This window comes from Entelurus aequoreus, linkage group LG26 (genome assembly GCF_033978785.1).
Source record: "Entelurus aequoreus isolate RoL-2023_Sb linkage group LG26, RoL_Eaeq_v1.1, whole genome shotgun sequence".
NCBI classification, from domain to species: Eukaryota; Metazoa; Chordata; class Actinopteri; order Syngnathiformes; family Syngnathidae; genus Entelurus; species Entelurus aequoreus.
The window spans coordinates 10,846,332-10,870,731 of NC_084756.1; the positions used below are offsets into that span (position 1 = coordinate 10,846,332).

Genomic DNA, 24,400 nt, shown 5'->3' on the forward strand with positions numbered 1-24,400 from the left:
CATACATACATACATACATACATACACACAGTACATACATACATGCATACATACATATATACATACATACATACATACATACATACATACATACATACATGCATACATACATACATACACACACACATACATACATACAGTAATTCAATACATACATACCGGTACATACACTACCGTTCAAAAGTTTGGGGTCACATTGAAATGTCCTTATTTTTGAAGGAAAAGCACTGTACTTTTCAATGAAGATAACTTTAAACTAGTCTTAACTTTAAAGAAATACACTCTATACATTGCTAATGTGGTAAATGACTATTATAGCTGCAAATGTCTGGTTTTTGGTGCAATATCTACATAGGTGTATAGAGGCCCATTTTCAGCAACTATCACTCCAGTGTTCTAATGGTACAATGTGTTTGCTCATTGGCTCAGAAGGCTAATTGATGATTAGAAAACCCTTGTGCAATCATGTTCACACATCTGAAAACAGTTTAGCTCGTTACAGAAGCTACAAAACTGACCTTCCTTTGAGCAGATTGAGTTTCTGGAGCATCACATTTGTGGGGTCAATTAAACGCTCAAAATGGCCAGAAAAAGAGAACTTTCATCTGAAACTCGACAGTCTATTCTTGTTCTTAGAAATGAAGGCTATTCCACAAAATTGTTTGGGTGACCCCAAACTTTTGAACGGTAGTATGTATATATATATATATATATATATATATATATATATATATATATATATATATATATATATATATATATATATATATATATATATATATATATATATATATATATATATATATATATACATATATGCATATACTGTATGTATGTATATATATATATATATATATATATATATATATATATATATATATATATATATATATATATATATATATATATATATATATACATATATATATATATATATATATATATATATATATATATATATATATATATATATATATATATATATATATATATATATATATATATGTATATATATATATATATATATATATATATATATATATATATATATATATATATATATATATATATATATATATATACATACATACAGTATATGCATATATATATGTGTATATACTGTATACATACAGTACATGCAAACATACATACATACATACAGTACATGCATACATGCATAAATACAGTACATACATACATACATACACACATACATACAGTACATGCATACATACATACATACATACATGCATGCATACATACATACATGCATACATACATACAGTACATACATACATGAATACAGTACATGCATGCATACATACATATATACATACAAACATACATGCATACATGCATACAGTACATGCATACATACATACATACATGCATACATACATACATACATACATACAGTACATACATACATGCATACAGTACATGCATACATACATACATACATACATACATACATACATACAGTACATGCATACAGTACATGCATACAGTACATGCATACATACATACATACATGCATACATACATACATACGTACATACAGTACATACATACATGCATACAGTACATGCATGCATACATACATATATACATACATACATACATACATACATACATTCATACATACATACATACAAACATACATACATGCGTACATGCATACATACATACATACATACATGCATACATACATACATACATACATACATACAGTACATACAAACATACATACATGCGTACATGCATACATACATACATACATGCATACATACATACATACATACATACATACATACATACATACATACATACAGTACATACATAAATGCATACAGTACATGCATACATACATATATACATACATACATACATACATACATACATACATACATACATACATACATACATACATACATACATACACACAGTACATGCATACATGCATAAATACAGTACAGGTACACCTGCACTCCCCTACACCACACCTGCACTCCCCTATTTCATCCCTACGCCACACCTCCGCTCCCCTACACCACACCTGCACTCCCCTATCCCATCCCTACACCACCACCTTTTTCATCTATCTTTTAATGTCCAATGCCTTTACCTAGTTATTAAAGTTTAAGTTTAACTTTAACTTTAATTACACGTCTAGTTGTTTTCTGCTTTTAAGTGAATAATCTGTGTTTAATGCTTTTTTGTATTCTATTTATTTGACTTTTACTATTACTACTATTTTTGTTGCATTTCCTGCATGTCTCCCTGAGCGCTCGTCCCTGATTGGCAGCCCGGTACACCTGGTTGCAGTTGCCAATCAGGCTGCTATTTATGTCTGCCTCGCCTGTTCCTCAGTGCTCGAGGATTGATTTATGTTTTGGACCGTTTACATGCACGACTGCTTCTCCCGCTTTGAGAGTATTAAAATCCTCTTACCTGCTCTTCACTCTCCTGGTTCCTGCATATTGGGGTCACAGCTACCGCAGCCATGCGAGTTCCCAACAAACTGTACTCTTTTTTTGGAATTTTGCCCATCATACACAATCCCAATGTTAAACAAGAGCACATATGTGTGTTTTTGTTTGTTTGTTTTGTTTTATATACATTCTAAGTCGTAAAATATGGCCAGTATGAGGAGGCTAGCAATGCAGCTAATGGGAGGACACTATTGCGGCTGTAAAAAAAACATTTAAAAACTGCCAACAGTTACATCTAGTGACCTGACTATTTACCAGGTATCAGCGCTAGTTTTGATTATAAGTGTTTATGCAGCCAAGCCGTGCCGTGATCACAGAGATTTAATTAGCTTTGCTACTGTATTGACATATTGAGCCGGCGAGCTGCTGCATCGCCTCCGAGTTGGTGAATATTATTTCTATATCATAAATCATTCCTCTCACTTAGATATTAAAGGGGTGTGGCCAACATTTGACAGTCAGCTTTTACTTATGATGGTTTTTTTTTCTTTTCTTTTTAACGCTCTGTGAGGATTATGATTATTTCTTTGTCTAAACAGGACAATATGAACATCCTATCCATCTGCATCCAAATGAGAGCAGACATTGTACAGTAAGTGATTGTTTTATTATGTTCATAGTTTGTATATCTTGTTTAACACTGATCAATATTGATGCTTGAACATGATGCTTAGGGAAGTTTTGATGTGTCTGTGAAATGAATACACCTTAGAAAGTGCAAAACACATAAATACTGTATACTTACAGACGGAGGATTTTGGATGTTTTTTTTTTTGTTTTTTTTTACAGAGGTTAACATGTGTCTTTATTACGGAAGCTATTTTTTGACACAAAATTTATGTAACTGAATTTTTTGAATTTAAGATTTTGTGAATTACATTTTTTGCATCAAATTGTACGGACAATTTATTTGAAAAAAAAATGTGTTGGCAAAATGCATGTGTTAAAAAATGCAGTGTTTTAAAATTCAGTGAATATACAGCTGAGATAGGCTCCAGCACCCCCCGCCACCCCGAAAGGGACAAGCGGTAGTAGATGGATGGATGGATGGAATTCAATGTTTAAAAATTCAGTGTTTGAAAATTCAGTGTTTAAAAATTCTGTGTAAAAAAATTCAGTGTAAAAAAATTCAGTGTTTAAAAATTCAGTGTACAAAAATTCAGCATTTAAAAATTCAGTGTAAAACAAAATAACAACAAAAAAAATCAGTGCTGAAAAATTCAAAAAGCAAAACTCATTTTGTCATATTGAACGCGGCCCGCCGGATATTTTCAAACCATAGAAATGATTCAAATGGCTAGAACCTGCACTTTCGAGTTACTACGGTAACCATAGAAATCTCTGCTTTATGCAGACCAGTTTCACAGCAAAAAGCCTGATAGCAATTGTCAGACAGAGGCAGATTTTTACAACAGAAAAGAAAAGTGGATGTTTTTTTACCCTTCGCGTTTATGTTTCGCCATGTTTGATGTATCTTGATGATAAAATCTATCAATCAAGGAAGTGGTCGGGGATATAGAGGAGCAACGTTCATATATTCTCAATATTCAGTGTTTTATTGTTCATAGTTAATAGTGTAAATCCCATATTTTGTATTTTCATTTACATTCTTGTCCTAATCAGTAAAAAAAACTTACATTTAATTCCGTTTTTGAGATGGTCTGCTGTAACATGTTTAGTATCAGTCATTATTGTGTGAGTGTTTGTACCGTTGCGTGATCAACTTTTATCCTTTTTTGCTAAATCTTGGATATACAATACAATATACCACATGGCCTGTAGCGTGTAGTGCTGCCTCTTTGTAAGACCCGTGTACATTACTGCGAACTTGACACCTCATTGGCTGCTTCTGAGACAGGATCAATTGCTTCAATCTTAATTGACCTGAAGTGGGTCTTGCGTTTTCAAGCAGCAAATTTGTATACACTGAATTTTTTTTATACATCGTATTGTTAAACACTGATTTGTTATACACTGAATTTTAAAACACTGAATTTTCAAACACTGATTTTTGAAACACACATTTTGCAAAAACATTTATTTAAATCCAAATTGTTGGTGTAATTTGATGCAATAAAACAAATTAAGTTCACAAAATTCAAACGTAAAAAATTAAATTACATTAATTTAGTGAGAAAAAAACCCTTTCGTAATAAAGACACGGATTTACCTCCATAATTTTAGAGCGCTTTAGGCAGAATAGAGCGACTCCTATTTGTTATGATCCGTTGCCCGGATCATGTTTTCTTCTCTTAGTTTGACTCCTTCACTTCCTGTTTTGAGCACCCCTGGGTTTGTGTTTTGGTTGCCATGGGTGCTGATTAGTTTCACCTGCCTCTGATTAGTGTTCGGGACGCTCACCTGCTCCTGGGCACTAATCAGAGAGCTACTTATTCCTGTTTTTGGCCACACACTGTCTGGCTGTCTTGTTTGCTTCCATGCAACTATTCTTGATTCCTGAGCTAAGTTTTACCATTTGTTTTCTGGTTTACATGCTAAGCTTACTTGTTAGCTATTCCGTTAGCTTCCGGTGCGATTGGCACGCATCTTTTGTTTGTTTCCTTTGTTTTTGTATTTGGAACGATTTTTGGACAATAATTCATTTCCGTACCTGCACGCTGCATCCGGAGTTCCGTCTGCATCTTGGGAGAACGACCCATGCATAAACATGCGACCACAAATTAACACTACTGGCTCCATTGTTAGCTGACTTTTGCTAGCGTTTACTTACAAGTTATATTGCATAAAAAAATAGAAAAACGTGTTTTTTTCTTACTTGGGGATTTTGAATGATAGAAAAAATCTTTGCGGGAGTAAACAGATTGTGAAGTAAACAAAACTACAAAATATTCTCCAGAAGATATTTCTAATGTGAAATAGGGCGCCTGCTTTAAATGTTCTGTTTAGTTTCTGAAGTTTGACCTCAGTCTTAGGCCCCGTTTACACTAAGCCGGATAAGGTTATCCGAGTTAAATCCCACTTAACCTTATCTGTGTCCACACACAACAATGCCACCGTTTAAGACCCCCTCCGTCCTCCGTCCGCCGGCGCAACGCGACCTAATTCGCATGCACGGAAAATGCGCATGTCATAGTCACCTCCAGTGTTGCTTTGTGTGCAAGTTCTTAAATGTAACTTATCTGAACAATATCCAGTGTTGTGGTATTTCAATTAACTGGAATCCAGTGTGCTGTGGGGCCCTATTGTAGTGAATTACACCTGAGACATCATAAATTAATAAAATCTTTAATAAACACATGAAAGTACACGATGTGACAAAGAACATTTTACAACAATCAATCGAGGGATCTAGATATCTGGTCAGGACACTCCTCACTCTTTTGCCTTCACCTTCATTGTCCATTCCTTTTTGGTGACTTCATATACTCTGGACCTAGACGTTGAGTCCGCGACATACATGGCGGACAATAACTGATACAGTCTGCTTTGCCAGTCCAAAAGCATTCGCCGTTTTCCGTAGTCTTCCCTCGACGGCCAGGTAATACAAAGCACACGCCCTTTTTTTATCACATCCACGGTAGCCCGAATTCTCGTTGTCTCTCCTTCGACAAATGGACAAAGTTTTTTGGTAAGTAGAATCACAGCTGACCTGGACATTGGAAAGTTCTCTTGCCGTCTGAGAAGTGTTGTATCCCAAATAGCTGCAATCACTTTCTCTTAAGGTATTCATGTGTGATTTCCACAAGCGTCTGTACAGACGGAAGGAGAAACACGGGCATGTCTGGATGACTCGCCTCCATATTTCCAGTGGTTAGCTCCAAGTTACGAAACCGCTTTATTATGAAGCTGGCTGTGGCGCGTTCTTTCTGACGTCACTTCCTGTGTGGGGCGCGGTCTTTCTGGCGTCACTTTATCTCCAAACTAAGTTTATAAACGATCAATGAGTCCATACAAAGCTAAGAACCGGAGATTCAAGAAATACACGGTGCACTTGCCCGTGCAAAGAATTACCTGAGGAGGGGAACCTTGTGGCTGAAACGGGGCTTAGGCTAAATTATTATTATTATTGTTTAAGGGGTTATCCGGCTTAGTGTAGACATAGCCTTACCGTATGATGGCAGTAAGGTTGTACAATTTCTATTCCAATTTTACAACCTATTCATATAGTGAGGTTTCACTGTATGGTGTACTGTATGTACATCACATTGCTTGCTAGGGTTATCTGATGAACTGATTCAGCTTGCTTGGATGATGAAAATGTCTTCTCGGACAACCTGCAGTCCAGTTGGGATCGATTAAATACGCTGACTATACTGTATTACATCAAAACCAGGCCCACTTTAGCTGTAGTTTTGTTTGGATGTTGCTAGTTTTATTTATATCACTGAGCTGCTCACATTCTTTGAGATTCTTTTCACCCAATGCACTATGTTTCAAAGTTTAATCCTCCGTCATAATCCCTTCCAAAGTTCTCCCACCTGATTAGAACTATTGTACCTGAGGTATTGTGCTGGATTTGGACAATGTGGAGTGTTGTTCTCGTGTCCGTCACAAGTTGTGGTGTAACAGTATGTCGTAATCATACCTCACTTTTAAATTTAAGGCCATGATTCAAATCAAGTTTGGTAGAGTTAGGTAACAACATGCAAAACGTAATGCTGCCTAATAGGGATGTGTGAATCCAACAACAACTCACCATTCCGTTCCGATACTTCAGGTGATGATTCGTTTCCGAATCGATTCTCAATTCAAACTGATTTTCGTGATATATATTTTGCTAAAAGAAATGTAATAAAACCGTTGGTATATGCGCAGAGAGTAAGTGTGGTGATTGCCTAAATAACATCCTTTAAAAAAATGATACCTCAAAATAAACAATACGCTTAAATTAATATTACTTTCTTTCATTTGTTTTAGAAAATTATGAATTGATTTAGAATTGCAATAAATAAGACCTGCAATTTAGACGTGAATCGATGAGGTGAGGTGGCAAATTATGACAAATTCAGTTTATTGCGGCACCAAGTAAATAATCTCAAGATCCCCATCATATCAATTCCTATCAATTCCTAGATGTGATCAGAATTTAAGGCGCACTACACAAAATAAACGTAACGTTATTAATATCAGTACTACGGATACCATGAAAACAATTCCTCAAAACAGCCAACTACCTATAATATGTTTTTTTTAAACCTCAGATTATTGACTCCCAAAACGTTATTAGTTAATGAGGTCATTAGAGACAGCAATCTTAACGTCATTGGTCTCAGCAAAAACTTGCTAAAACCAGATACATTTTTTCCACTTATAGGCATCTCCTCCTAACTCTACGAATGCACATATTGCCCGTCCCCTTAAAAGGGGTCCCACTAAGAACAGCCGCTTCTTCTCATAGGTTTATAATTTGCTACACACTGCTGGTGAATAAGCAACTTTGCTTCCAAATAATTTTATTTATTTTAATCCATTTATTTTTGGCTAGTTGCCCTTTAAATTGTCTTGTGAGTTTTCCTCCAGGCTTGTTCCGAACATAAAAGCAGAAAAAAAAATGTTAATGCAAGATCACATTTGCAGAGATGTAAACATTCATATAGATGTACACATTATTTTTAGAATAAAACATACAGGTGACACTCAAAAAATTATATATATATATATATATATATATATATATATATATATATATATATATATATATATATATATATATATATATATATATATTAAAGTTAAAGTTAAAGTTAAAGTACCAATGATTGTCACACACACACTAGGTGTGGTGAAATTTGTCCTCTACATTTGACCAATCCCCTTGATCACCCCCTGGGAGGTGAGGGGAGCAGTGGGCAGCAGCGTAGCCGCGCCCGGGAATCATTATATATATATATATATATATATATATATATATATATATATATATATATATATATATATATATATATATATATATATATATATATATATATATATATATATATATATATATATCCATCTTCTTCCCCTTATCCTAGGTCGGGTCGCGGATTTCATGGAATCTACTTTTATACCCATTCATGGCACCCACCTGTTCCCAATTTGCCTGTTCACCTGTGGGATGTCGAAATAAGTGTTTGATGAGCATTCCTCAACTTTATCAGTATTTATTGTACACATTTCCCAACTTCTTTGTCACATGTTGCTGGCATCAAATTCTAAAGTTATAGATTTTTTGCAAAAAAATTTTTTTTTATCAGTTTGAACATCAAATATGTTGTCAGCAGCCTAAGCAGGGAAACCCAGACTTCCCTCTCCCCAGCCACCTCATTCAGCTCCTCCCGGGGGATCCCGAGGCGTTCCCAGGCCAGCCGGGAGAGATAGACTTCCCAACGTGTCCTGGGTCTTCCCCGTGGCCTCCTACCGGTCGGACGTGCCCGAAACACCTCCCGAGGGAGGCGTTCGGGTGGCATCCAGACCAGATACCCGAACTACCTCATCTGGCTCCTCTCAAGGTACTTGAACTCCTACACTTGGGGCAACATCTCCTCCCCAACCCGGAGATGGCACTCCACCTTTTTCCGGGCGAGAACCATGGACTCGGACTTCGAGGTGCTGATTCCCATCCTAGTCGCTTCACACTCGGCTGCGAACAGATCCAGTGCGAGCTGAAGATTCTGGAAGCCATCAGGACCACATCATCTGCAAAAAGCAGAGACCTAATAGTGCAGTCACCAAACCAGATACCCTCAACGCCTTGACTGCGCCTAGAAATTCTGTCCATAAAAGTTATGAACATTATCGGTGACAAAGGGCAGCCTTGGCGGAGTCCAACCCTCACTGGAAACGGGTCCGACTTACTGCCGGCAATGCGGACCAAGCTCTGACACTGATCATACAGGGAGCGGACCGCCACAGTCAGACAGTCCGTTACCCCATACTCTCTGAGCACTCCCCACAGGACTTCCCGGGGTACACGGTCGAATGTCTTCTCCATGTCCACAAAGCACATGTAGACTGGTTGGGCAAACTCCCATGCACCCTAAAGGACCCTGCCGAGAGTATAGAGCTGGTCCACAGTTCCACGACCAGGACGAAAACCACACTGTTCCTCCTGAATCCGAGGTTTGACGATCCGGCGTAGCCTCTTCTCCAGTACACCTGAATAGACCTTATATATATATATATATATATATATATATATATATATATATATATATATATATATATATATATATATATATATATATATATATATACATTACTAAAGAAGTTAGTAATGTATATAAACATGATACTATCATGTTCCACGTCTATTGATGGTACTTATTACTACTCACAGTGTCACGGCTCGGGCGCACCCCAGTGCGCATTCATCTGGCAGTCTGGCGTGCGCCACTTCGGCTGCAGCCGGTGGCTGCATTCAATCACCTCAATCAGCAATCCATACACCTGTCGCTGATGAGCTTCTTGCCTTCTTAAGCCAATGCAAACCTCCGTTCCGGGCCAGAACATAGCGATCTGTTCCAGTACAGTAAGCCAACTCATCAAGCTCTATGCACTCTCTCTCTTTCTGTGTTTTCTCCCCCTCTGTGTTCATTTCGTCTTCCAGCAGCCTTTCTTCGTTTCCGCGTCACGACCTGTGTGTCTCGTCTCCCCGTATTCTCTCTGGTTCCCTGGCTGCCGCTTGGATCTCGACCTCCCGACTGGATACAGACTTTGACGCCTCTCCCCTGCCCTCGACCTCACGCCTGCCCACAAACCTCAGAACTTGCCTTGCCCCCTCTGGGACTTCCACCACACATAGTTACACACATACACATTTGGATTAGTTTCACACTCCATTCTATTGTAATATAAAATAAACATAGAGCTAAACGACGTCCCTGCTGTCTGTGCCGTCTTCTTCCCCTGTACACACGTAACACACAGCACATCTCTCTACTTATTTATTGTCTTATTTTGAAAAAAATAATTAAACACATGGTTTGAACTGCACATCCTCAGTTCCTTTCCGCAGGTTGAGCCCTTTCACAGATACACCATGTTCTCTGGAGGTACTTCTTGCCCATGTTGTTTGAAACATATCTGCATTTCTGAGTGTCTTTGGTCACAAACATCTTGTGAAGACATCGTGGAAGTAGATTGTTGTGAGCTTTGAACACAACCAGTAGAGTTTGAAGATCAACAATGTCAAATAATTTCAGGGTGTAAAGATGTATAAATTGGGCGTTGGTAGGCTCCCGGTATTCCATCCATATCATCTATCCCTCCCCCCGACAGACCCTCTTTCCTATGCGACAATAGGCATGAGGTGCCCATGGGTCCTTGTTTTGAGCAAAGTTCATGCACGCTCAAGTGATTGCAAGGAAACATCTTGCCAGGGTCAGGCAGCTGCTGCTTCCTCTAGCTTTTTATTTTTATTTTGCAGCAGCAGCCGGATACCACGGGTGAGAGGAGGCTCTAAGGTAGGATCAGGCATTGTTAAGTAGGATTTATTTGTCATAGTTTGATTGTACTTTTAGTATCAGTCTCTATATCCTTGTTAAGAATGATTGAAGATGGCGGCGCCCTGAGATTAGCAGCCTCTCGGCTGCTCTATTTGTTAGTAAAACTACCCTTTTAACCACTCTTTAAACTGAAAAAACAGGATGGAGAAGAACATTAGAGAAATAAACAAAACGCTGGAGAGTTTGGCGAGAGAAGTCCGCGAAATATCGACCAAACAAAACCAACTCGTGGACCTCTTAACCGAGGTGCAGGGGCTCAGGAAAAAGATTGAAGAGAGCTCCCTAACGATAAAAACACTACAAACAAAGGTGGACAGTCTGGAGAAGCTCGAAAAGATAGTCCATGAACAGGAGAAAAGAGTCCAGGACCTGGAGCTTTTTACAAGGAAGGAAGATGTGATAATCAGCGGAATTGATGTGAAACCGAGGTCTTATGCTGCAGCTGCCGCGGCGGGGAACAATGGGGAACCCAGCGAGGAAGAACAGCTATCGCTGGAATCCCAGGTTGCTAACTTCCTGAACAGCATGAACATTAATTTCGACAAGAACAACATCTCAGCTTGTCACCTTCTTCCGAGAAAGGACCGAACGCTCAAACCCGCCATCATCATGAGGTTCGTGAATCGCAAACATAAAACGAACCTGCTAAGGCAGGGAAAGTTGCTCAAAGGAACCAACGTGTACATCAATGAACATCTCACATCAAAGAACGCCGAAATAGCCAAAGAGGCACGCATACTGCGAAAGGACGACAAGATTAAAGCTACGTGGACCAGAGATTGTAAGGTGCTCATTAAGTTGAATGGTGAAGCAGAGAAGGTGATCATGATACGCGAGTTAAAAGACCTCGACCCTTATAAATGACTATGTCTCCGTCTGTCTGGTTTGCCTGGGCTCAGTGGTGTGACTGTGAGCAGAAGAGGGGATTAGCACTGCTACTTTCAATCTCTCCCTTTTTACCATCTCCCAATATTTTGGTGTTTCTAGCATGGATCCTCTCTGAACAAGACGGTAGGCTAACTTTATTTTTTACAAAGCCCCATGGACACGAGCTGCACGAATGCTTTCACACTGGTTCCTCTGTGTCAATAACTTTTTTGAACGTTTTTTTAGTAGGCCTATGCGTTTTTTGCCAAGCTGAGTCACAGATTTTTGTGAACTGTTTTTGGGACACATTTCTCTCCACACCTCACTGGTGCGTGATCTGTCGGCCGTTTAACATACTGAGTCATGCAGGTCCGATGCTCTTTTCTGGACTGGAACATATTTTGTACTGGACGCTGGAACTGTTTTGGACTTGTTATTTTTACTCATTTATGCTGCTATTTTTGCGTTTGTGTGTCTGGAGTGAGTGTGTATATACCGGTATGAATGTGGCTGTGCTGTGTGAGTATGCGTGTGTAATGTGCACCGTGGAGTTATGCTCCTCGTATGGAAATATGAACACTAACGTCAATCTACACAGGAGATGTCATTCGGTGGTCGTGAGGGTGTGGAAGAATCCGATAGGGTATACCGTGGACGGTGCGGGATTGGGGACTTATGGGCATGGACATGGACACTGGATCCAAGTAATCAGGCTAAGGGGGGACCGCAGCCTGGGAAGGTATGAGTGGCACAACTACAGTACATCCATGTTAACCACCATGATGCCATCCTACAACCACAAATACTATGCCTATACTATATCAATCATTATATTTATATACTATACTATGACGTCATGCTATTTCTATATGACAACTATGATCATGTTTAGCTTTGGGAATATAACATCAGCATATTTATTATGTCATGAGTTTAGCATTGGGAATATAACATCAGCATATTTATTATGTCATGAGTATATTTATTATATTATGAGCATATCAATTATTCTATTACTGTGCACTGGCAATATAACATCAACCCATAATGGCTGAGACAACTGAAAATCATCCGTCAGGATCTGAATATATAGATTACAAATTGCATGACTTTGAATGTCAAGTTGACCCAGATAAACATCTGTTCAACTCAATTAATTCCTTGTGTGATTACTATACAGAGGAACAGCTTAATGATAGTGTTAGTCTAGACAATAACTTTTCTCTAATACACTTCAACTGTAGAAGCGCATATGCAAATTTTAATAAAATCAAAGAGTATCTGAGTAACTTGAAAAGTAAATTCAAAATAATAGCTCTGACAGAAACATGGATAGATGAGGAGAGAGGTATCGACTTCTCCATCGATAATTATGAGCTGCATCACAGTAATAGAATAAATAAAAGGGGAGGGGGCGTGGCCCTGCTTGTCCACCGTGACTTGAAATGCAAAGCAGTAGAACGTATGACGATGGTTATTGATGATTTGCTTGAATGTATAACTGTGGAGATTGAGATGGAAAGGAAGAGAAATGTCATCGTTACGTGTGTATATAGGGCACCGAGGTCCAGAGTAGATGAATTTAATGATAAACTTGAAGAAATACTGTGCCATCTAAATGAAAAGAAAACATATGTCATGTGTGGGGATCTAAATATTGATTTGCTGAGCGCTCCTAGAAATACATCAACAAGCGAATATCTAGAGATACTGTATAGTAAAGGATTGTATCCGTTGATCACCAAACCAAGTCGAATAACAACAACGTGCGCCACACTGATTGATCATATCTTTATAAATGTTGTAGAAAAAAACAAAATCAAGAGTGGATTGGTAGTTAATGATATCAGCGACCATCTACCTGTATTTTTTACTTATGAGTGCCAAATCAATGAGGGGGACTGTCAAGTCAACAGGGAGAGAGAAGAAACAGCCCACAAATATGTAAGGAAAAGATTAAGAACCGAAGCGACAATTGACATGTTTAGAAGCGACCTTCTTGAAGGGGATTGGATGGAGGTATATGTAGGAGAGGTAAATGATGCATATGAAGCTTTTTTAAATATATATTTATCACTGTATGAAAAACATTGCCCAAATATGCTATATAAACAAAAGGACAATTACAGTGAAACTCCTTGGATCACAAGGGGACTACAGAATGCATGTAAAAAGAAAAATAGACTTTACAAGGTATTTTTAAAATCTAGGACAAATGCAGCAGAAATTAAATATAAGGTTTATAAAAACAGGTTGACAACAATAATGAGACAAGCCAAAAAAGACTATTATAGTAACTTGTTAGAAAAAAATAAAGCCAATATCAAAGGAACATGGAACATATTGAAAAAGGTGATGGGAAGCACACCGGGACCTATCAGCCCGCCAAACCACTTTGTAAAAGAAGAAAAGATAATAAAAAATATGGACGAAGTGGCAAATGAGTTTAACTCATTTTTTGTAAACGTAGGTCCAAAACTAGCAGAAAATATAGAAAAACATGATGATGGGTCATTTCAGAATGGGTTGGGAGGTGGAGGCAGAGTACTTAAGTCAATGTTTTTGGGAGAAGTCAGTGAAAATGAAATTATAACAATTGTAAATAAATTAAAGAACAAAACATCAACAGACGATGATGGGTTAGATATGATAATTGTAAAAAAGACAATTGACTGCATCATTGAGCCTCTCTGCTATATCTTCAATCTCTCTTTCAATACAGGGACCTTCCCAGATAGAATGAAGGTAGCAAAGGTTATTCCACTCTTTAAAGATGGGGATAAGCACATGTTTACTAATTACAGACCGGTATCACTTCTGTCCCAATTCTCTAAGGTGCTTGAAAAAATATTTGTACAAAAATTAGACCATTTTATTGAAAAAAACAAGTTGTTGAGCGAGAGCCAGTATGGATTTCGTTCAAACAGATCTACTGCCTCTGCTGTGATGAACATAATTGAGGACATAACAACAGCCACCGATAGTAAGAAATACACAGTAGGGGTGTTTATAGACCTTAAGAAAGCGTTTGACACAATCGATCACTCTATCCTTTTATCCAAATTACATTCATACGGTGTGAGAGGAATAGTTTTAGATTGGTTAAATAGCTACTTGAATAACAGACAACAATATGTACAATATGCTGCTAATACATCTGAAAATATGAGTATTAAGTGTGGAATTCCACAAGGGTCTGTTCTGGGACCGAAACTATTTATTTTATACATAAATGATATCTGTGATGTGTCAAAATTACTCAATTTTGTATTATTTGCTGACGATACCAACTTTTACAGCTCTGGACATGACTTAAATGAATTACTAAAGAGTATGGAACAGGAAATGGTCAAACTCAAAAAATGGTTTGACGTTAACAAATTATCATTGAATTTGAAAAAAACTAAGTTCATGATTTTTAGTAAGAGAAAAAAGCCTGAAAATATTGTACTGTCAATAGCTGGAACAAGCATTGAAAAAGTCTCTGAGATTAGATTTTTGGGAGTGATTTTAGATGATAATATTAGTTGGAAATCGCATATCTCACATGTTAGAAAAAAGATGGCTAAAAGTATATTTATATTAAATAAGGTAAAAGATGTATTAGATTATAAAGCAATGCGTACACTGTATTGTGCACTTGTACTGCCTTATATCAATTATTGTGTGGAAATATGGGGTAGTACATATAAGAGTAACACAAAGCCACTGTACCTCCTTCAGAAGAGAGCGATCAGAATCATACACAAAACAGGTTATAGAGAGCACACAAATGGATTATTTATTAGCTCAGGACTTTACAAATTTTATGAACTAGTTGAGCAGCAGACATTATTGGTTATGTTCAGGGCTAGTAGTCAAGAGCTACCAACAAATCTACAAAAAAATTTCACTTTAATAGAAAAAGAAGGAAGAAGGAAAGGGCACTTTAAGCATCAGCTTGCACGAACAACATCAAAACAAATGTGTACATCAGTGGTGGGAGTAAAACTCTGGAACTCTCTCCATAATGAAATAAAGCAATGTAAAAACACATTTCAATTAAAAAAAGTCTTTAAAAACAGAACTATGATGTTATATGAGCACTGACAAAAGGGACGCAAAGGGAAAAATAAGGGGAAAAAAATAAAAATAAAAAATAAAAATAATAATAAACACACAAAAAAACAACGCTTACATTATCCTACATGACTGTAGGTATTGTATAGTCTAGCTTTCCTTTCATTTTTTTTTTTTTTTTTTCTTTATCGACATGCACTATGGATCCTTGGTTGAATGATCACATTGTTCTTAGCTTTGTTTGGTTTGAATGATACCTTGTTATGATAGCCTTGTTCTATTCAGTTTTGTTTGGTTTGAATGATTACCTTATTCTTTTTCAGTTTGTTTGGTTTGGATGATTGCCTTGTTCTTTTTCAGTTTGTTTGGTTTGAGTGATTGCCTTATTTTTTCAGTTTTTGTTTTGTTTGTTTATTTTTTGTTCAACTTATCTTGCTTGTTTATTCTTTTCATTGATTGTTTGTTCTATTAATTTCTATGAGTGTGTGCACTGGGTAGGGGTACAAACTTGTAGTTTTTAGGCAACAATAACTTTTCTTGTCAACTGGGTCATACATGTCCTGTAGCCTTTTTTACTACTCTAGAGTCTACGCCCCTGGTGGGTGGGTGCGTGTGGGTGTGGGTGCCTGTGTGTGCATATGTGATATATTGTTTTGTATTGATTTGTTGCATTGGATGTTCTAATGCACTACCGGCAAAGAGATACCAAGAAAATGTTTCTTTTGTGCGAAGGGGCAGGAAATATAAGATTTTCTTCATCCTGTTCCTTTTCGACATGGCTGTGTATTGAATGCAGTAAGGTATGTGAGATTGTTGAAATGTTGTTGAAATGTACACATCCAAGTACGAAATAAATAAATAATTGAATTGAATTGAATTGAATTGAATTGAATTGAAAAAAAATTGAATTGAATTGAAGAAGCACTTGCATGAGCCCCTGACTTCCTAGTGGCTTGCAAAGGAATTAGAGGGGGAATTTAGACATGATTTTCACAGCGGATGAGAGAGTTCCTGGAGAGAACAGGGCTTGTGTAGTTTGCTACCAAGTCAGACCACATTGACATTTTGACCATTCTTTTCCATTTATATTTCAGTCCTCTGAATTGTACCTTAAAAATGTGTGGGCATTTTTCCATTTACAGTAAAACACAATTAAAATAAATGAGGTATACGGTAAACAATTGGTACCCTTTAACCATTTTACAGTAGTATTGTTACGTACGGCGGAGGAAGGAGATGAAACAACAGCAGGAATCAGTTCAATAGGTTTATTGAAACTGATGATGTACTGGGGTGTGTATGCTACTAGAAGTGTATGGAACAAGACGATGTGAAGTATTAGCAATGTAAATGAGTTTTTCCTTGCCCTGATGTGGAATCTGAGCTGAGGATGTCGTTGTGGCTTGTGCAGCCATTTGAGACACTCGTGATTTAGGGCCATATAAATCAATCAATCAATCAATCAATGTTTATTTATATAGCCCTAAATCACAAGTGTCTCAAAGGGCTGCACAAGCCACAACGACATCCTCGGTTCAGAGCCCACATAAGGGCAAGGAAAAACTCACAACCCAGTGAGATGTCAATGTGAATGACTATGAGAAACCTTGGAGAGGACCGCAGATGTGGGTGACCCTCCCCCTCTAGGAGAGACCGGATGAAATGGACGTCGAGTGGGTCTAGCATAATATTGAGAAAGTCCAGTCCATAGTGGATCTAACATAATAGTGAGAGTCCAGTCTATAGTGGGGCCAGCAGGAGACCATCCCAACCGATGCACAGGCGAGCGGTCCATCCCGGGTCCCGACTCTGGACAGCCAGCACTTCATCTGTGCCCCCCCCCCCCCTTTCCACAAGGGAGAGCGGGGCAGAAAAGAAAAGAAACGGCAGATCAACTGGTCTAAAAAGGGGGTCTATTTAAAGGCTCGAGTATACAAATGAGTTTTAAGATGGGACTTAAATGCTTCTACTGAGGTAGCATCTCTAACTGTTACCAGGAGGGCATTCCAGAATACTGGAGTCCAAATAGAAAACGCTCCATAGCCCGCAGACTTTTTTTGGGCTCTGGGAATCACTAATAAGCCGGAGTTCTTGCCGGGACATATGGTACAATACAATCGGCAAAATAAGATGGAGCTAGACCGTGTAGTATTTTATACGTATGTAGTAAAACCTTAAAATCACATCTTAAATGCACAGGAAGCCAGTGCAGGTGAGCCAGTATAAGTATATATAGTTATATATGTATATATGTATACTGTATATGTATATAAAGGTATATACAGTATAGGCGTAATATGATCAAACTTTCTTGTTCTTGTCAAAAGTCTAGCAACCGCATTTTGTACCAACTGTAATCTTTTAATGCTAGACATAGGGAGACCCGAAAATAATACGTTACAGTAATCAAGACGAGACGTAACGAACGCATGAATAATGATCTCAGTGTCGTTAATGGACAAAATGGAACGTATTTTAGCGATATTACGGAGATGAAAGAAGGCCGTTTTAGTAACACCCTTAATGTGTGACTCAAACGAGAGAGTTGGGTCGAAGATAATACCCAGATTCTTTACCGAGTCGCCTTGTTTAATTGTTTGGTTGTCGAATGTTAAGGTGGTATTATTAAATAAGTGTCGGTGTCTAGCAGGACCGATAATTAGCATTTCCGTTTTCTTGGCGTTGAGTTGCAAAAAGTTAGTGGACTTGTCTTAATTCCATTAAGACAAATAAACTTTGATTGACTTTGATTGGTATTCAGTAATGACCAATACAAGATTAAAGGAGTACAAATTGACAGTAACAGATGTGCAGGTTATAGGTTCTCACATCAAATAATAAATAAGTAGATTCTTTGTAAAGCTGAATTGTAAAACACCTTACAGTGCATAAAGTGTACCAAATGAAATGTCATGTGACTTACATGTTGTGGCATGTTTACAATGTGTACATGCCGTGCACATGTTAGTGTAGCAGCAGTAGAAAGTGAAAGTGATGTGGGAGAGCGTCTTCAGTGATTCACTTGCAGCTGGCAGGCAATGCTGCCAGACCTGTTGCACTTGAGGAACTTGTGAAAACTTTTCTCCCATCGGCTTACACACCTTTTCTCTGTAAACGTTGTTGTCATGCTCAGGGCATGAAGAACATGATTGATAATTAACTGCATCATAGGCAGCGATCTACATTTCTGCCAGTGGGTGCTCGGTGTGTGTGTATTAGTGTTGTCCCGATACCAATATTTTGGTACCGGTACCGGTACCAAAAGTATTTTGGTAGTTTTCGGTACTTTTCGTTACTTTTTAAATAAAAGGGACCACAAAAAATTTAATTATTGGGTTTATTTTAACAAAAAAATCTTACGGTACATTAAACATATGTTTCTTATTGCAATTTTTTCCTTAAATAAAATAGTGAACATACTAGACAACTTGTATTTTAGTAGTAAGTAAACAAACAAAGGCTCCTAATTAGTCTGCTGATGTATGCAGTAACATATTGTGTCATTTATCTACCTATTATTTTGTCAACATTATTAAGGACAAGTGGTAGAAAATTAATTATTAATCTACTTGTTCATTTACTGTTACTATCTGCTTATTTTCTCTTTTAACATGTTCTATCTACACTTCTGTTAAAATGTAATAATCACTTATTCTTCTGTTGTTTGATACTTTACATTAGTTTTGGATGATACTACAAATTTGGGTATCAATCCGATACCAAGTAGTTACAGGATCATACATTGGTCATATTCCAAAGTCCTCATGTGTCCAGGGACGTATTTCCTGACTTTATAAACATAATATATATATTTTCAAAACAAGATAAGATTTTGTGATGTTAAAAAATATCGATGTAATCACAGTAGTATCGACTAGATACGCTATTGTACGTGGTATCATTACAGTGGATGTTAGGTGTAGATCCACCAATGACGTTTGTTTATATTGTAGCGTCCCGTAAGCGTTGGTGCTGCAGGGAATTCTGGGAATTTGTTCTGTAGTAATTATGTTGTGTTGCGGTGCAAATATTCTTCCAAAATGTGTTTTGTCGTTGTTGTTTGGTGTGGTTTCACCATATGGCACATGTTTATGACAGTGTTGTTTAATGTGGTTTCACTATATGGCACATATTTATGACAGTGTTGGCATTGTCCTCTCATAGTCATTCACATTGACATCCCACTGTGTTGTGAGTTTTTCCTTGCCCTTATGTGGGATCTGAACCGAGGATGTCGTTGTATCTTGTGCAGCCCTTTGAGACACCTGTGATTTAGGGCTATATAAATAAACATTGATTGATTGATTGATTGATTGATTGATTGATTGAATTCATTTTGATGCAACTAAACACACACTAGATGAATGCTCCTTTTGTGTGCTCTCACAATATTACTTTGTGGCTTGTGCAGTCCTTTGAGACACTCGTGATTTAGGGCTATATAAGTAAACATTGATTGATTGATTGATTGATTGCTATCTACACAAATATACAAAAAGGTACTTCTTTCTCAGGCTGTAAAAAGTGAAGGTAGAAAACATGAATAAGAAGTCAAAAATTCAGAGCCATTCAGGCAGCGAGGGGCGTGTCACTTTCAGGGAGGGTGAGAATGACGTGTTTTCACACTCGAGGCGTCGCCCCTCCCTGGCCCGACCTGTGAGCCCGACACAGCTTTCTTGTATCGGAGAGATCCGTAATCCTGCTGGCAGGCTCCGGCTCTTTCCCTGGATTCCTTTTAACGCTGCGCTGACCATGGGAGGCAGAGAGGTGATGGTGACCAGGCTCCTCCAGGATGAACCACAGTTTATACGCAGACGCTTCAACAATGTTTGGAGGCCTCAGTCACAGAACCCGATAAGGATCAGACCGAGCTCCGTGCTCAAGCAGGAACCCAGGTAGGCAGCGCAAAGCATTTGCATGAACGTCCTCCTTTTCTGACTTGAAAATCAACTGTTTTCCAACAATGGGTCAATAAAAAATGACCACTTTGCAGTCTCAGTGCATTGTAGATTTTAGCCTACCATGTGGGTTTTCACCTTAAAGTGACATAGCAAGTGAGAGAAGTGTGTATAAGTGAAAGCTGGGTCTGGGTTACATCTTGCCTCATCCCTCACTTAAAGTGTGAGTGAAGAATGCAGGCCTGATAGGTCCGAAAGAGATGATACAGAATGATCTGCTCACAGATGCTACCTGGTGGTTGTTTGAGCGCACTGCAGCGAGACCTGGATAGTCTCACTCCTTAATGCTGCAGTCACACGCAGGGCTCTCTCAGGAATGGGACAAAAACTACAAACTTACCTCCTGTATAAAGACTTTAAATGCATACAGAGCTACAAAACCCCAAAGCAGTGAAGTTGGCATGTTGTGTAAATGGTAAATAAAAACAGAATGCAATGATTTGCAAATCCTTTTCAACTTATATTTAGAGACAAAATAATTAATGTTCCAACTGAGAAACTTTTATTTATTTTTGAAAATGATCAATAACTTAGAATTTAATGGCAGCAACACATTGCAAAAAAGTTGTCACAGGGGCATTTTTACCACTGTGTTACATGGCCTTTCCTTTTAACAACACTCAGTAAACGTTTGGGAACTGAGGAGACACATTTTTGAAGTGGAATTAATTCCCATTCTTGCTTGATGTACAGCTTAAGTTGTTCAACAGTCTCACTTCTGCTATTTTAGTCTTCATATTGCACCACAAATTTTCAATGGGAGACAGGTCTGGACTACAGGCAGGCCGGTTTAGTACCCGCACTCGTTTTGTATGAAGCCACGCTGTTGTAACACGTGGCTTGGCATTGTCTTGCTGAAATAAGCAGGGGCGTCCATGAAAAAGACGTTGCTTGGATGGCAACATATGTTGCTCCAAAACCTGTACGTACCTTTCAGCATTAATGGTGCCCTCACAGATGTGTAAGTTACCCATGCCTTGGGCACTAATACACCCCCATACCATCGCAGATGCTGGCTTTTCAACTTTGCGCCTAGAACAATCCGGATCGTTCTTTTCCTCTTTGGTCCGAAGGACACGACGTCCACAGTTTCCAAATGCAATTTGAAATGTGGACTCGTCAGACCACAGAACACTTTTCCACTTTGCATCAGTCCATCTTAGATGAGCTCGGGCCCAGTGAAGCCGGCAGCGTTTCTGGGTGTTGTTGATAAATGGCTTTGGCTTTGCATAATAGAGTTTTAACTTGCACTTACAGATGTAGTGACCAACTGTAGTTACTGACAGTGGTTTTCTGAAGTGTTCCTGAGCCCATGTGGTGATATCCTTTACACACCGATGTCGCTTTTTGATGCGGTACCGCCTCAGGGATCGAAGGTCACAGGCATTCATTGTTGGTTTTCAGCCTTGCCACTTACGTGCAGTGATTTCTCCAGATTATCTGAACCTTTTGATGATATTACAGAGCGTAGATGGTGAAATCCCTAAATTCCTTGCAATAGCTTGTTGAGATATGTTGTTCTTAAACTGTTGGACAATTTGCTCAGGCATTTGTTGACAAAGTGGTGACCCTCGCCCCATCCTTGTTTGTGAATGACTGAGCGGTTCATGGAAGCTGCTTTTATACCCAATCATGGCACCCACCTGTTCCCAATTAGCCGGTTCACCTGTGGGATGTTCCAAATAAGTGTTTGTTGAGCATTCCTCAACTTTTTCAGTCGTTTTTGCCCCTTGTGCCAACTTTTTTGAAACATGTTGCAGGCATCAAATTCCAAATGAGCTAATATTTGCAAAAAATAACAAAAGTTTTTCAGTTGGAACATTAAGTTTCTTGTCTTTGCAGTCTATTCAATTGAATATAAGTTGAAAAGGATTAGCATATCATTGTATTCTGTTTTTATTTACCATTTACACAACGTGACAAGTTCACTGGTTTTGGGTTTTGTAGATCAGGTCAAGATTGAAATTCCCGCAATAATTGAGGAAACACCAAAATGCATAATAATATTTTGGTGCAAGGTTTCCCAGACTGGTATGTGGGCTTGTATTAAGCCTCAGGGAGTTGAACGCCCCTGCCTTACATAGTTCCGGGTCACCCTTGGGCAAGGTGTAGCACCCGAATGCCCCCCCCCCATCAGGGTTACGATACCCCCCATGAACTACACTAAAAGAGGATGCATTACCCGGCCCGGAGGAAGCCCGGGGCCCTCCTCCGGAGCTAGGCCCGGAGGTAGGGCTCGTCAGCGAGCGCCTGGTGGCCGGGCTTGCCACGGAGCCCGGCCGGGCACAGCCCGAAGAAGCTACGTGGACACACCATCTTCTCTGCCACGTGGGCCCACCACCCGCGGTCGGAACCAGTGGGGTCGGGTGCGCTGCCAAGTGGATGGCAGTGAAAGTGGAGGCTCCGGACGGACCAATTCGGGGCAGCAGAGGCTGACTTTCGGGACGTGGAACGTCTCTACGCTGGTGGGGAAGGAGCCTGAGCTGGTGCGAGAGGTGGAGCGCTACCGGTTGGATCTGGTGGGGCTTACCTCTACGCATAGCAAGGGCTCTAAAACCACACTCCTGGACAAGGGATGGACCTTGTTCACTTCTGGAGTTGCTCAGGGTGTGAGGGCACAGGCGGGTGTGGGGATACTCACGAGTCCCCGGCTGAGTGCCTGTACGTTGGAGTTCACCCCAGTGGACAAGAGGGTCGCCTCCCTTCGCCTTAGGGTTGGAAGGGGGAAACTCTGACTGTTGTTTGTGCATACGCACCAAACAGGAGTTCAGAGTATTCAGCCTTCTTGGATACCTTGCATGGGGTCCTGTATGGGGCGCCGGCAGGGGATTCCATAGTCTTGCTGGGGGACTTCAACGCGCACGTGGGCAATGACAGTGATACTTGGACTGGCGTGATTGGGAGGAACGGTCTCCCTGATCTGAACCTGAGTGGTGGATTGTTATTGGACTTCTGTGCTAGTCACGGACTTGCGATAACAAACACCATGTTCAAGCATAAGGATGCTCATAGGTGTACCTGGTACCAGAGCACCCTAGGCCAAAGATCAATGATCGATTTTGTAATCGTATCAGCTGATCTGAGGCCGTATGTTTTGGACACTCGGGTGAAGAGAGGGGCTGAACTGTCAACTGATCACCATCTGGTGGTGAGTTGGGTTAGATGGCGGGGGAAACCTCTGGACAGACCTGGCAAACCCAAGCGTGTAGTGCGGGTGAACTGGGAACGTTTGGAGGAGTCCTCTGTCCGGAAGGACTTCAACTCCCACCTCCGGCGGGACTTCTCTGCCATCCCTGTGGAGGTTGGGGACATTGAACAGGAATGGGCAATGTTCAAAGCCTCTATTGCTAAAGCTGCAGCTGCGAGCTGTGGCCAGAAGGTCTTAGGTGCCTCAAGGGGCGGTAACCCTCGAACACCCTGGTGGGTTCTTCAGCCGTCCGACTGAAGAAGGAGTCCTACCGGGGTATGTTATCCCGGGGGACTCCGGAGGCAGTTGCAAGGTACCGACGGGCCCGAAGGGCAGCGGCCGTGGCTGTGGACGAGGCTAAGCAGAGGGTGTGGGAGCAGTTCGGGGAAT

General features: G+C 39.4%; 1 protein-coding gene across 1 annotated transcript in view; it reads left to right on the plus strand.

Annotated features, from left to right (window-relative positions):
- The first annotated feature begins 20,546 nt into the window (after positions 1-20,546).
- LOC133643241 (rho GTPase-activating protein 40) overlaps positions 20,547-24,400 on the plus strand; it is a 64,656-nt gene continuing 60,802 nt past the window's right edge. The window contains exon 1 of the mRNA XM_062037687.1: positions 20,547-20,760. Coding sequence (XP_061893671.1) covers positions 20,618-20,760 — 143 coding nt within the window. The 5' untranslated portion in view covers positions 20,547-20,617. The remainder of the gene's footprint in view (positions 20,761-24,400) is intronic.